Genomic DNA, 15,173 nt, shown 5'->3' on the forward strand with positions numbered 1-15,173 from the left:
TTTTGTTTCCAGATCTAATTCATTAAGGATGTGGGCTTTTCACAAGGCAGCAGCGGAGACTTCCCAGATAAAAGGAAGATCTTCCCACTAGAAGGATGAAGTCCCTGAGCAGTGGGATCCTAGCCATGTCACCAGATAAAATACAGGACACCTAATTAAAATTAAAATTTCCAATAAACAAGGAACAATTATTTTCGCATAAGTATGTCCCAGAGATTACATGGGATATACTTATACCTAAACAAATTTGTGATTTGTCTGAAAAACCAAAATGGGAGGCCGGGCACAGTGGCTCATGCCTGTAATCCCAGCACTTTGGGAGGCCGAGGCAGGCAAATCACCTGAGGTCAGGAGTTTGAGACCAGCCTGACCAACATGGTGAAATCTTGTCTCTATTAAAAATGTGAAAAAACAGCTGGGTGTGATGGTGGGTGCCTGTAATCCCAGCTACTCAGGAGGCTGAGGCAGGAGAATCGCTTGAACCTGGGAGGCAGAGGTTGCAGTGAACTGATATCGTGCCACTGCACTCCAGCCTGGGCAACAGAGTGAGACTCCATCTCAAAAAAAAAAAAAAGTTTTAATGAGGTATGCTATTTGTGAGTGTGTGTGTGTGTGTGTGTGTGTGTGTGTGTGTGTGTGTGTGTGTGTTGTTAAGTCTGTCTCTGCTAAGGGAAAGGCAAAAACCAGAGCAGGTGAGCCTTGGGCAACACAGGGCCCAGGGCCAGCCTCAAAGACACTGCCTTGGCTGGACACGGGAGGACTGCTGGAGCCCAGGAGTTCAAGACCAGCCTAGGCAACATGATGAGACCCTGTATCTAAAAAAACATTTTAAAAATTGGCCGGGCATGGTGGTGCACGCCTGTAGTCTCAGTTACTTGGGAGGCTGAGGTAAAAGGAACACTTGAGCCCAGGAGGTGGAGGTTGCAGTGAGCCAGGATTGTGCCACTGGACTCCAGCCTGGGCAACAAAGGAAAATCCTGTCTCAAAAAAAAAAGACGCTCCCCTGATGATGGCAGGAAATGCTGCCTGTCAGCTGCACACTGAAGGAACATGCAGGCTTCATCAAGGACAGCGGCAGGGGCCACTGTGACATACCCGAGATGTGACACCTGACCCACTTTCCTGGCATTACAGAAGCCATCTCAAGTGCAGGTCACCTGATGGCCAAGGTCTATAAAGTAGGACCACGTAAAAGAAATGCACCTCTCTACACTGCCCACCTTAGCGTTACTTCTAGAACCGAGAGAGAGTGTGACGTGGGCCTAAAACGTGTGAACTGCTGTATGTGCCAAAGTGAAGTTAGCACAACATAAAGAGGCTACTCCATAAACCTCTAGTTCTGAGACAGTCACACCGTGACGTAGGCTAGGGGGAACGTAGGGTTCATCTTTTACTCCTGGCCAAGGCTATCTGGGTGGGAAGCAGGCAGGGAGGGGTCTCACCAGCCTGGAATTCCTCCTGGTGTCCTTGTGGCGTCCAGACAGGTGGTCCAGCTCAGCCTGCTGCACACACAGATACTCCCTGCAAGGAGAGCGAGGAAGAGTTTCAAACGGAAGAGGAACAAGAAAGGGAAAGGACACAAGCCAAATGGACAGTGTCGCGTGTGGAGAGCAGACAGGGGGCTCAGCGGGGCTCAGCGGTAGGCAGGAAGCCCAGCGCCTCACACTGGGGGCTGTGTGCCCAGCACCATGCAAAATTGGTTACGGGGAATTCCTAGTTAATTCCCCCACCAGGCCCACAAGTAGGTCCTACTGTTATTATGTGCATTTTATTTATTTATTTATTTATTTATTTATTTATTTATTTTTTGTTTGTTTGTTTGAGACAAGGTCTCCCTCTCTTGCCCAGGCTGGAGTGCAGTGGTGTGATCACAGCTCACTGCAACTTCTACCTCCTGGGTTCAAGTGATTCTTGTATCTCAGTCTCTTGAGCAGCTGGGACTATGGGTGTGTGCCACCACACCTGGCTGATTTTTGTATTTTTAGTAGAGATGGGGTTTCACCATGTTGGCCAGGCTGGTCTCGAACTCCTTGACCTCAGATGATCCGTCTGCCTTGGCTTCCAAAAGGGCTGAGATTACTGGCGTGAGCTACTGTGCTCAGCCTAGTATATGTAGTTTAAAGATAGACAAACCTGGCTGGGCGCGGTGGCTCAAGCCTGTAATCCCAGCACTTTGGGAGGCCGAGACGGGTGGATCACGAGGTCAGGAGATCGAGACCATCCTGGCTAACACGGTGAAACCCCGTCTCTACTAAAAATACAAAAACTAGCTGGGCGAGGTGGCGGGCGCCTGTAGTCCCAGCTACTCGGGAGGCTGAGGCAGGAGAATGGCGTAAACCCGGGAGGCGGAGCTTGCAGTGAGCTGAGATCCGGCCACTGCACTCCAGTCCGGGCGACAGAGCGAGACTCCGCCTCAAAAAAAAAAAAAAAAAAAAAAAAAAAAAAAAGATAGACAAACCAACTCTCGAAGGCAGCAAGTACCCCAGCCCTGGTCACACAGCAGAGAAGGGGCTGAACCCAGGTCTGAAATCACACAGTGGCCTTCAGAGCCCAAAATCTTCACCCCCTCCCAAGCTGGGGCCCAGCTCATGGGGAGGTCATCATGGCACACCTCCCTCAAGGTCAAGGGTCTAGGCCAGGCGCGGTGGCTCACGCCTGTAATCCTAGCACTTTGGAAGGCTGAAGTGAGCGGATCACAAAGTCAGAGATGGAGATCATCCTGGCCAACACGGTGAAACCCCATCTCTACTAAAAATACAAAAAAATTAGCTGGGCATGGTGGCGCACACCTGTAGTCCCAGCTACTCAGGAGGCTGAGGCAGGAAAACTGCTTGAACCCGGGAGGCGAAGGTTGCAGTGAGCCAAGATGGCGCCACTGCACCCCACCTGGGCAACAGAGCAACTCTGTTCCAAAAAAGAAAAAAAAGAAGGAGGGGTCTAGATTTGGGGAGCCAGGGCAGGGAGTCCCATCTTGCTGGATTTGCTGAGTCACCCCACGAAGGTCACTCACCCTCTCTGGGCTCTACTGACACCACCTCAAATGTGGAAAAGATAGCTTCTGCCAGGCTGCTACTCACTGAGGTGTTGAGCTCTCTGAGAAGAAGGGGCTGCCTCGGCCCCAGACAAGTCTCAAACGTGTGGTCCTTAAAGGACACAGAATCTGCCCTTCAGAAACATGCTCTACCCTCCATGCACATCCCAGCTCCAACTCTGCACAATCCCAGCTCGCTGCAACCTCCATCTCTACAGGGTTTTGCCATATTGCCATGCTGGTCTCGAACTCCTAGGCTCAAGGAATCCGCCTGCCTCAGCCTCCCAAAGTCCTGGGATTACGGGGTGGTCACCACTGTGCCCGACCAAGGATGTATATTTTGAAAACCATTTCATTCTAAGGTGGTTTCACTTTTTTTTTTTTTTGAGTCTTGCTCTGTCGCCTAGGCTGGAGTGCAATGGTGCGATCTTGGCTCACCACAACTCCCACCTCCCGGGTTCAAGTGATTCTCCTGCCTCAGCCTCCTGAGTAGCTGGGATGACTGACATGCCCCATCATGCCCGGCTAATTTTGTATTTTTAGTAGAGATGGGGTTTTACCGCGTTGGCCATGCTGGTCTCAAACTCCTGAACTTGTGATCTGCCTGCCTTCGCCTCCCAAAGTGCTAGGATCACAGGCCCACCGCACCTGGCCTGGTTTCAACTTTTAATTGACTCTGGTTCCTCTTTTGGGAGCCCCGTCTATAAATAAGAGATGTAGGGGCTGGGTGTGGTGGCTCAAGCCTGTAATCCCAGCACTTTGGGAAGCTGAGGCAGGTGGATCACAAGGTCAGGAGTTCAAGACCATCCTGGCCAATATGGTGAAATCCCATTCTACTAAAAATACCAAAAAAATTAGCCAGGTGTGGTGGCAGACGCCTGTAGTCCCAGCTCCTTGGAAGACTGAGGCAGGAGAATAGCTTGAACCCAGGAGGCGGAGGTTGCGGTGAGCTGAGATCGTGCCACCGCACTACAGTCAGGGTAACAGAGTGAGACTCCGTCTCAAAAAAAAAAAAAAAAAAAAAGATGTAGGTAGGAGAGAGTTTAGGGTCTAAGTACCACTGTATCTGGGGAAAATCACTCTGGGAAGCCACTTTTTGGCCCACGAGGCCCCCTGACATCTGGTCCCCGTTGCCCCATGACCTCATCCTCTTTCCTTTGGCTCTAGCCACGCTGGCCTCCTTGCTGCGCCCCAGGGCCTTTGTGTATGTGGCTAGCCTGGCCTGGAATGTTCTTTTCCCATTATCTGCATGGCTCACTCCACCCCTTCAGGCGTGTGCTCCCATGTCACCTTCTCAGCAAGGCCTTCCCTTCCAACTGCCCAATTTAAAATGAACCCTCCCTGCCTCCGCCTTCTTACCCTGGCCTGTTTTCCTCTGTGGCCCTTAACACCATCTGATATTCTCTGTACTTTTCTTTGCTGCATTGTGTATTGTCTGTCTCTCCCCCACTAGGAGTCAGCTCTGCAGTGGGTAGGGATTTTGTGTGTTTAGTTTACTTCTGTCCCCTGGCCTGGCACTCTGTAAGCCTCAATAAATATTTATGGCTGAGCACGGTGGCTTATGTCTGTAATCCCAGCACTTTGGGAGGCCAAGGCAGGCAGATCACTTGAGTCAGGAATTCAAGATCAGCCTGGCCAACATGGCAAAACCCTGTCTCTACTAAAAATACAAAATATTGGCTGGGCATGGTGGCTCACGCCTATAATCCCAGCATTCTGGGAGGCTGAGACGAACGGATCACCTGAGGTCAGGAGTTTGAGACCAGCCTAGCCAACATGGTGAAACCCTATCTCTACTAAAAATACAAAAATTAGCCAGGCGTGGTGGCAGGCGCCTGTAATCCAGCTACTCGGTAGGCTGAGGCAGGAACTACTCTCGGCCTCTGCTTTCTCATCTGTAAAATAAGGAGCCTAGGCCAGGTGTGGTGGCTCACGCTTGAACACTGTGAGGTTGCAGTGAACCGAGATCATACCATTGCACTCCATCCTGGACAACAAGAGTGAAACTCCATCTCAAAAAAAAAAAAAAGGAAAAAAAAAAAAAAATATATATATATATATATATTAGCCCGGTATGGTGGTGTGCACCTATAGTCCCAGCTAGTCGGGAGGCTGAGGCAGGAGAATTGCTTGATCCCCAGGGGCAGAGGCTGCCGTGAGCCGAGATTGCACCACTGCACTTGAGCCTGGACAACAGAGCAAGACTCCATCTCAAAAAAAAAATGTGTGGAGTGACTCATGCTTCCTGTACGGGCCTCAGCTCAGCTCATCAGTCGGTCTCTGAGCAAGTCTGTCCTTCACTCAGACACCCACCGCCCTGACCTCCTGTGTGTGTGAGCTCACACTTCAGGCTTCCACTGTGGGGCCTTTGCCCGTGCTGTTGCCTCTGCCTACGACGCTTGTCCCCCAGAGGTGAGCATGGTGGCGCCTTTTCAGACCGTTTGTGTGTCAGACACTGTCAGCAGCTCCTCGGTGACTGCCAGGATCATCCTGTCTGCTGAGGCCCTCGACACTCCATCTCTCTGTTACCCTTCTTCACTGCACTCAGCACAGGTGGAAGTTCCATGATGGACTGCATGATTGATTGCATTGCTTCTTGATTGATTGCATCGAATCTGCTCCTCTGCACTGCGTGCTCCACAAGACCAGAGTCCTCCTGCCTTAGTCACTGCCAGGTTTCCAGTGCCCAAGAACCGGGCTGAGCACATAGCTGCACCCTGACATACTTGTTGACTAAACGAATGACCAGGAACTTAACCTGTCACCTCTTGTAGACAAGACCCACCCACGCTTCCCCAGGAAGAGACAGAGAGGAGGCGAGGTAGAAGAATGCACTTCTTAAAAGCAGCACACAGCCCAGCCTTACTTGAGGCCTCTTTTCAATGCTTCGAAGATCTTCTTCACCTGCTGGGGCTTGGGGTCTGCACAGACCGACCCCTTTCGCAGCGTGCCATACAACTTGGAGGATTTTGCAGGCATTCGCGATCTCACGGAGTTCCTGTTGATGGACTTTCTGTGAGAAGGGGTGAGAGGAAGAGAAGTCAGAGAAGGGTCCTGACAAAGCCCTCTCCAGGGGCAGACACTTTGGAAATAGTGACCAGAGCCACAGCAAGTCAGGAGACCCGGCTCAGTCCCACCCCCATCACCACCAAGCAGTATGGTCTCCAGAAAGTTATGGAGCCTCTCTGAGCCTGTGCTTTCTCATCTGTATAACAAGATGGCTCACGCTTGTAATCCCAGCACTTTGGGCAGCTGAGGCAGGTGGATCACCTGAGATCAGGGGTTCAAGACCAGTCTGGCCAACGTGGTGAAACCCTGTCTCTACTAAAAATATAAAAATTAGCCAGGTGTGGTGGTACGTGCCTGTAATCCCACTTACTCCAGAGGCTGAGGCACAAGAATCACTTGAACCTGGGAGGCGGGAGGTTTCAGTGAGCCGAGATTGCACCACTGCACTCCAACCTGGGTGACAGAGTGAGACTCTGTCTTAAAAAATAAATAAATAAAAATAAGGAGCCTGGATTTGAGGATTAAGAGTAATAAAGCCCTTCTGCCATGGCTGCCACTGGAGAGCAGCAGCCTTGGCTCTGCACTACCCTATGGCCATGGGCCTCAACAAGGACCACAAGGTGACCAAGAGCATGAGCAAGCCCAGGCAGAGCCGCCACAGCAGGCGTCTGACCAAATACACTGAGTTTGTGTGGGACGTGATCTGAGAGTTGTGTGGCTTCGCCCCATACGAGCGGGGCACCATGGAGTTACTGAAGGTCTCCAAGGACAAACGGACCCTCAAGTTCATCAAGGAAAGGGTGGGGATGTACAACCGCACCAAGAGGAAGCGGGAGGAGCTGAGCAATGTTCTGGCTGCCATGAGGAAAGCCACTGCCAGGAAAGACTGAGCCCCATCCCTGCCCTCTCCCAGAAATAAAGAACAGCTTGACAATAAAAAAAAAAAAAAAAAAATTAACAGTAATAAAAGCCTAGTATCAGAAATGAACTTACAGCAAGAAATACAATCAAGCAGCCCAAATGCCAATGCTCTCTGATCAGCATGCTCTGCCTGTGCAGGCAAAGGTGTGTAGGAGGCCAAGTCATAGTCCTGTGCTTTACCCACGGGGAGGCATCTGTTGGCTTTACCTGCCCAGCATCCATCCCCTCCCTCTAGTAGTAGCACCTCAATTTTCCTCGGGCACCTCCCCAGCTTTGCTTTTTATACTTGTGGTTTGGGGGAAAGGTAGTCTTACCAATCAACATGCACACACACATTGCACACGCACACATGCACACGAGCATTCTTCCACAAATCCACATCCCAGGCCTGTGCTAGTCAACATATTCTGCTCCCCTAGGCCAAGAAATATGGGGATCAAGCCTGGTCAGTAGCCAGCCGGGAGTTCAGAATTCACAGAAGGGAGAAGGGTTTTTTCCCCTGGCATTGCTAACCTGGGGAACATACACCAGGGACTTCCAGCCTCCTCCATTTGCCACCATGTAGGGAAACTGGAGCCAACACAGAGAGGAACAAACAGAGTCAGGCCAAATCTCTATGACAGTGAGTTCCTGGATCCAGCTATGTCTAAAGCTGAACCTGCCCATGGGCTTTGCAGTTACATGAGCCAACTGACTCTTTTTTAGCTTAAGCCAGCTGGAGTTGGGATTGTGGACTGGATGATCCTAAAAACTGCCTTTCAGTGGTGACGGCTGGGTCCCCCAACCTTTAGAGATGTAGCAGCATCTCAAGACTGATTACAGGAGTACAAGGCCAGGGCACCCTCATCACAGCACAGGGCTGGTTTCCCTGGCATCTAAGCCCCTTCTCAGGATCCCATAACTTATCCGTGAGGCTTGAGGACCAGGCTGGCTGATGAAGCCTTTGCTCACCAACAGATCTGTTGAAGTCCGCTCTTAGCCCTCTAAAGCCATCGGCCAGGTGCCCTGGCACCAGGTATCACTTAATGACCACATTCTCACAAAAGAGACATGGCGGAAACGACTCTTAGAACTAACTTTGGCATCAGTTCTTTTTTTCACCCAGCCTAGAGCGCAATAGTGCAATCTCGGCTTATGGCAACATCCACCTCCCGGGTTCAAGCGATTCTCCTGCCTCAGCCTCCCAAGTAGTTGAGATTACACAGGCACGCACCACCACACCTGGATAATTTTTGTATTTTTAGTAGAGACGGGGTTTCACCACGTTGTCCAGGCTGGTCTCAAACTCCTGACCTCAAATGACCCATCTGCCTCAGCCTCCCAAAGTACTGGGATTACAGGCGTGAGCCACCGCGCCTGGCTCAGGATCAGTTCTCACAGGAGACTACTGGCCCTTCTCTTCCAACTCCTCCTCTTCCCAGGGACAGGAATAAGGGTATGCTGGAAGCAGCTTCAACCCACCCCAAAAGCCGACTGAGCAACAAAAGAAACAGGCCCTGAACAGCCTTGTGAAGCAGACCGCCCGCCACACACATGCCCTCATCCACCCATTGGCTCCGGACTGCAGAGAGAGAGAGGAATAACCAGTCTTAAGTAAGGACCTGCATTTGGGGGGTCCTTTTATCAAAACAACTTCATCTCTACACTAACACACCACCCAAGGCTCTGTCTTTTCATCGGTAAAATGGAACCACATAATACATCAGAGGGTGGTGCTGTGAATTCTATTAGATGCCAGGCCCAAAATATGGCACAAAGGAGACCTTTGACATGCAAGCTATTGTCAGAATCGTCACATCCTATCTGTATCTTTCCCTGGCTCACAGCTTAGAAAACATTAGGTGCAGGCTGGGCACTGTGGCTCACGCCTGTAATCCCAGCACTTCAGGAGGCCAAGGCGGGTGGATCAACCGAGGTCTGGAGTTTGAGACCAACCATGTTTAGCATGAAACCCCGTCTCTGCTAAACAAAAAATTAGCTGGGCGTGGTGGTGAACACCTGTAATCCCAGCTACTCGGGAGGCTGAGGCAGGAGAATCGCTTGAACCTGGGAGGCAGAGGTTGCAGTGAGCCGAGATCATGCCACTGCACTCCAGCCTGGGCAGCAAGAGCGAAACTCCGCCTAAAAAAAAAAAAGAAAAAAGAAGAAAATATTAGGTGCTTCGTAAATATTAAGCTCAGCTGAATGGGGGAAAATACAGCATCCTAAGGGGATTGGAGAACAGAGATCCTGGCCCCTGCAGGCAGAGTGGGACAGCGAGTGCACCCCTGGGTGTTCCCAGCTGGGGACAGAGGGAGCAAGGGTGGCGAGGGGGACCTGTTGTGCTCTGGGAGTGGACAGCAAGGAGCAAGGTTTGACCCAAGCAGAAGTGGGAGTCTGCAGACAGCCTGGACCCAGGGCCTCTCTAGCTTTGGAGACCCAGGATGTGTGAGAGGAGCAGAAGGGCAGCTCCCAGAGAAAGTCCAGCTTCCGACACCTTTACAATGACAAGTAATGTCTGTAGAGCAGAGAAACTAAGCTCAGGCCGGGCTACTGGGCCGCTGAACAGCTGACACCACAAGCCCAAGGGCTCCGGGAGCTTAGTGAGAACACATGAGCTTAAGTAACTGGGGCAACTGCAGCCACCAGGAGCTCGCTAAGGGCTTTATCGAACTATCTCGACTTTCACAACCACCCTAGGAGACAGGTGTTATAATATATATATATATATTTTGAGACAAAATTTCACTCTGTCAACAGGCTGGAGTGCAGTGGCATGATCTCTGCTCACTGCAACCTCCGCCTCCCAGATTCAAGCGATTGTCCTACCTCAGCCTCCCCAGTAGCTGGGATTAGAGGTATCTGCTACCACGCCCAGCAATTTTTGTTTTTTTTTAAGTAGAGACGAAGTTTCACCTCGTTGGCCAGGCTGGTCTCGAACTCCTGACCTCAGGTGATCTGCCCGCCTTGGCCTCCCAAAGTACTGGGATTGCAGGCATTAGCCACCGCACCCGGCCATTTGTATATATTTAACGTTAATTGATGCTTTCCAAAGCCCAGAGGGGCTGTGCTCCCTCTTCCCCTTGCCCTCCCTGAGGCCCCATCACCCACCTTTTGAACCGGGCTCTCCGCAAGGTTGCCATCTCAAGGCTGGCAGAGATGGTCAGGGCTGCAGCCTCGGGGAAAGGCGGGTTTCTGACAGGTTAGAGACCCCGGCAGGCGGGCAGCAGGCAGTGGGGCAGGCAGTTTGAAGGTGGGGCTGCAGGAGCCCACTCACTCCCAGCTCCCACCTCCAGTCCCCAGCAGGTGTGCACCCTTGGCCTAGCCCTGCTTCCATCCACCTGGGGACCTTATACCCTCACTGCTGCAGCCATACCTGAATGCACCTGCTCCCGGGAAAGCTCTGAGCCTCGTGCTCCTTGTCTGAGGTTCAACAGGACAAGCACAGTGGCCACTCTGAGGGCCCGCCCACCTGGGGAAGGTGATGCGCGTGCAGCCTCCAGATGGCCAAATCAGGCTGCATGTCTGGCCCAGGTGTCACAGAAGCCGGGGCAGGGAGAGCCTCTGGGGCCGGATGTTTCACCAGGTCTGGGAGAACTCAGTAAATATTAAACAGCCCCTGGCATGCCAGACAAGCTTCCAGACGGGCACATGCAACCTGCTGGCCCCAGCCCTCACATGAGGTTGCTACAGCAGTCCTTCTGCCTGTTGTGGTTGGCAGAGTCCTCAGTACTCGGCTGTTGCAAGTCCAGGCTCTGGAGGCAGACAGGGCTGGGCTCAAGTCCTGCACCTGCCCCCAGCCTCCAGGTGGGGCAATTATAGGACTGACTGCACAGGCTTCAGGTGAAGACTCCATGCAACAAGGACATGAGCCAACCATTTACCCAGGTGCCTGGTGGCGTTGGCCGCTCGGTGATGATGACAGGCACGCACTCGGCACTTGCCAAGTTCAAGCTCTGCTCTCAGCGCTTTTTTTTTTTTTTTTTTTTTTTTTTTAACTGAGATGAGGTCTTGCTCTGTCTTCCAGGCTGGAATGCAGTGGCGTGATCTTGGCTCACTGCAGCCTCCGCCTCCTGGGCTCAAGTGAGCCTCTCACCTCAGCCTCCCGAGTAGCTGTGACCACAGGCGTGCACCATTGCACTCAGCTAATTTTTTGTACTTTTGGTGGAGATGGGGTTTCACCATGTTGCCCAGGCTGATCTTGAATTCCTGAGCTCAAGTGATCCGCCCGCCTTGGCCTCCCAAAATGCTGGGATCGCAGGCGTGAGCCACCGCGCCCGCCTGGCCTGCTCTTGGTACTTTACATGGATGGACCCATTTCTCCTGACAGCCTTTGAGGTCAGGCCCCCTGGTACAGTCCAGGAGATTGAACTTGTATCACTTGCCTCTGGCTCCAGAGTCTGCGTGGTTGACAGCATCACAGGCAGGGCTGGATATGAGCCACCTCTTTCTCCAGCCTCCTCTCCTTGAAAATTCATGGCTGTTATTTCGTTTTCACACCCACACTTCTTAGCCATCCCAACAGAGGAATTCCCAAGCTGAGGAGGATGTCCCAGTGGCTCCTGGCTCAGGGAGTACCTGCCTGACCGCCTGGGGGAAGGAGACCTGGCTGAGGAGGGGCAGGAAAGGGGGAAGAGCAGCCATGCCTGTCAACTGGGGCAGAATGGGACAGTGTCAGGGCCTGGCCCTCTCCTGCTTCATCCTCTCTGTTTATCCTCTTATCTCTCTATCCTCCCACCCCCCAGGTCCAGCTCTTGGGAAATGGCCTTATTATGTCAATCATTCACACCTTAGTATAAAATTTCCCCACCAGGTTACTTCCCCAAGTGAGCCATCTGACTGTGGAGTAAAAAGCCCTGTCTATAGTGAAAGGGGTTTCAAGGTGCCAGGGTGGGGGTCCAGGTGGGGGTGGGCACAGAAGGGCATCAGCCCACCCTCTCCATGCAGAGCCCCGCCCTCCTGGCAGGTTGTTTGCCTGGACAGTGTGGCTGCACTTCGGCCTGCTCGCGTTACCAGGGAACAAGGCCAGAAGGTGGGGCCTGAAACCCAATCATGCTCCAGCCCTGGCTCCAAGGGTCCAGACCCCAGGGAGCTCGACGGAGACAAGAAGTTAAAAATAGATGCACCGCTTCCCCGTTGGTGTGGGCAGCTTCTTCTCTGCCCTCACACAAGGGAGCCACAGAGGCCGAGGCCAGGTGGGGGCTGCCCAGGGGCCTCTGAACCAGCCCAGGCCCAGCATCCTCTGGAATCCCTGACAGTCAGGTGGGGGACAGGAGGGGTCCGGGACACTTAGAGCCATCAGGGCTGTCTTTCCTATACTAGGACTTAGACACCATGGGACCCCTGCTGACAGCCAGCAAGCCTTGGTGTCAAGGTGATGGATCACCTCTGTCCTCCTTCCTCCCAAAGAGCTGATCCCAGCCATCCAGGACGGGGCCAACAAGAGGCAGGGGCCCACCGTGGGGGCACTCTCTGGGCAGAGCTCCCCTCTAGCGCCTGAGGGGACATGTCCCATGGATATAGGACATTCAGAGGCCCCCACAGGCCTGGCAGGAGGAGAGCTGCAGGCAGGGCCAGTTGTGAAATTTGTGGAGTCTAGTGCGAAATAAAAATGCAAGGCTCTATTCAAAATGTATTAAGAATTTTGGGCTGGGCGCGGTGGCTCATGCCTGTAATCCCAGCACTTTGGGAGGCCAAGGAGGGTGGATCACCTGAAGTCAGGAGTTCGAGACCAGCCTGGCCAACATGGTGAAACCTCGTCTCTACTAAAAATACAAAATTAGCCGGGTGTGGTGGCACATGCCTGTGATCCCAGCTACTCGGGAGGCTGAGGCAGGAGAATTGCTTGAACCCAGGAAGTGGACGTTGCAGAGGGCTGAGATTGCGCCATTGCACTCCATCCTGGGCAACAAAAGCAAAACTCCGTTTCAAAAAAAAAGTAGCCTGTGTGGTGGCCCATGCCTGTAGTCCCAGCTACTCAGGAGGCTGAGGCAGGAGAATCGCTTGAACCTGGGAGGTGGAGGTTGCAGTGAGCCTAGATTGCACCACTGCATGCCTGGGCGACAGAGCAAGACTGTCTCAAAAAAAGAAAAAAAATTTATTAAGAATTTCTACTTGGGGCCGGGCACAGTGGCTGACACCTGTAATCCCAGCCCTTTGAGAGGCTGAGGTAGGCGGATCACCTGAGACCAGGAGTTCCAGACCAGACTGGCCAACATGGTGAAACCTAGTCTCTACTAAAAATACAAAAATTAGGCCAGGAGTGGTGGCTCACGCCTCTAATCCCAGCATTTTGGGAGGCCAAGGCAGGTGGATCACCTGAGGTCAGGAGTTTAAGACCAGCCTGACCAATATGGTGAAACCTTGTCTCTACTAAAAATACAAAAAAAAAATGAACCAGCATGGTGGCGCACACCTGTAATCCCAGCTACTCAGGAGGCTGATACAGGAGAATTGCTTGAACCCAGGAGGCGGAGGTTACAGTGAGCCAAGATCATGCCACTGCACTCCAGCCTGGGCAACAGAGCGGGACTCTGCCTCAAAAGAAAAAAAAAAAATACAAAAATTAGCCAGGCATGGTGGTGTGTAGTCCTCCGGCTACTCAGGAGGCTGAGGCAGGAGAATCGCTTGAACCTGGGAGGCAGAGGTTGCAGTGAGCCAAGATTGTGCCATTGCACTCCAGCCTGGGTGACAGAGAGAAACTATCTCAAGAAAAAAAAAAAAAAAAAAATTTGGGAGACTGGGGTGGGAGGATCGCTTGAACGAAGGAGGTCAAGGTTGCAGTAAATCGAGATCTCACCACTGCACTACAACCTGGGTGACAGAGTGAGACCCACAAAAAATACTTTCTAGAGCACAGCAGCAGAGCATCCAATCACAGTACAGAGCGCGGGCTGCCTGCTCATGAAGCTGCCTTTGGCTACAGGGTCTGCAGACCCTACCCCTCCTTCCAGCACACACAGGGGTCCCTACACTGCTTCAGTGGACCAGCCTCACTCCGGGGCACACAGCTTGGAGAGGGTCACCTGGGCTGGATGGCCCCCTAGCTAGGTAATCCGCACAGCTGACTTTCCCAGCCTTGATTACAGACCCCTACAAGAAAGTGGGGGCCTCTGATAAAGCCCAGGAAGAGGCAGCTCAGAAATGGTTAAGTCGAGAAATAGCATCATTTCCTGGCTGGTTTATACTTAACCTCCTCTCCGCAGCACTTATGGAGTGCCTACTGTGTGCCTTTCTCAGGCAGCACCCCCACACTTTCTGCTCTCTGAGGCTTGGAGTCGGGGCACTGAGCACTAACCGCTCTGGAGCTTTGGCCAAATTTTTTCTTGTCTTGGGGCTTCAGCTTAAACCCTTCCCAGGCTCCCCTCCACTGAGAATGTGTCTCAGCTCCTCACTGCAGCCCACGAGACCCTGCAGGGTCCTCCTCCCTCCCTGACTGCTGTCATGCATGCCAGCCACACACCTGCTTTCTGTCCCTTAAAAGCTCATTCCCACCCAGGACATCTGCACTCGCCGCTGCCTCCGCCTGCTGAAGGCTTCCCGGCCCACCCCCCTCTGCATACACGCAGATCCACTTCTGTCCCTTCCTGCCTCTGCTCCCCATGCCCCTGCCTCGTTAGGCTCTCCCAGGAGACCCTGGCTGCCCTCCCCCACCCCGGCTCCAGTTCCCTCACAGCACTGCCAGCAGCTGAATCTATCTCAATTATCATTGGCTTATTGTTTGCTGCCATCAACTCCCAGGATGGTAGGGCCTGGGTCTGTCCCCAGAGCCCAGGACAGGGCCTAAGTAGGTGCTCCATGAATATCTGCTGCGTGAACCGGGATTCCTAAGCTGCTTTCAGCTGGGACACTCCAGTATCTTAACCCTGGGGTCCCGGCACCCATGGGAAGGGAGCCCCCAGGGAAAGGCTAGTGAGCTGGGTGGGCTGACCTCAGCAGGGTGGAGGTGGGGTCCTATCCCAGCAGCAAACGTCCCTGGGAAAGAGCTCAGGGAGCACACACAGGAGGGACCTGGCCTGGTCTGGGGATGGAGGGTCTCCCCCAGGACCTAGCAGGAAGTCAATGCCTGCAGGTGATTCAGCAGGAACTGAAGGTGGAGAAGTGGGGTGGGAGCTGCAGGAGGAGGGCATGTGTGTGTGCTGAGGCCCTGAGGCTGGGAGGGGAGGGAGGCAAGCTGCTGGGACCAGGTCCCAGGGGCCTCTAGGCCAGGAGGGCACTGGATTTATTCTAAGCA

At 52.9% G+C, this 15,173-nt stretch overlaps 1 protein-coding gene and 1 pseudogene across 2 annotated transcripts in view; one reads left to right on the forward strand and one right to left on the reverse strand.

The window, feature by feature from the left end:
* Positions 1-15,173, reverse strand: part of RIPOR3 (RIPOR family member 3) — a 107,378-nt gene that overhangs the window by 30,416 nt on the left and 61,789 nt on the right. For both annotated transcript variants that reach the window (XM_033186724.1, XM_033186725.1), the window contains exons 3-4: positions 5,898-6,044; positions 1,443-1,521 (exon numbers count right to left, since the gene is read on the reverse strand). In XM_033186724.1, the coding sequence (XP_033042615.1) occupies positions 1,443-1,521; positions 5,898-6,044 (226 nt within the window). The remainder of the gene's footprint in view (positions 1-1,442; positions 1,522-5,897; positions 6,045-15,173) is intronic.
* On the forward strand, positions 6,574-6,966 carry LOC117069075 (annotated as a pseudogene).

The sequence above is a fragment of the Trachypithecus francoisi genome, unplaced genomic scaffold, assembly GCF_009764315.1.
Source record: "Trachypithecus francoisi isolate TF-2019V2 unplaced genomic scaffold, Tfra_2.0 Lachesis_group21, whole genome shotgun sequence".
NCBI classification, from domain to species: domain Eukaryota; kingdom Metazoa; phylum Chordata; class Mammalia; order Primates; family Cercopithecidae; genus Trachypithecus; species Trachypithecus francoisi.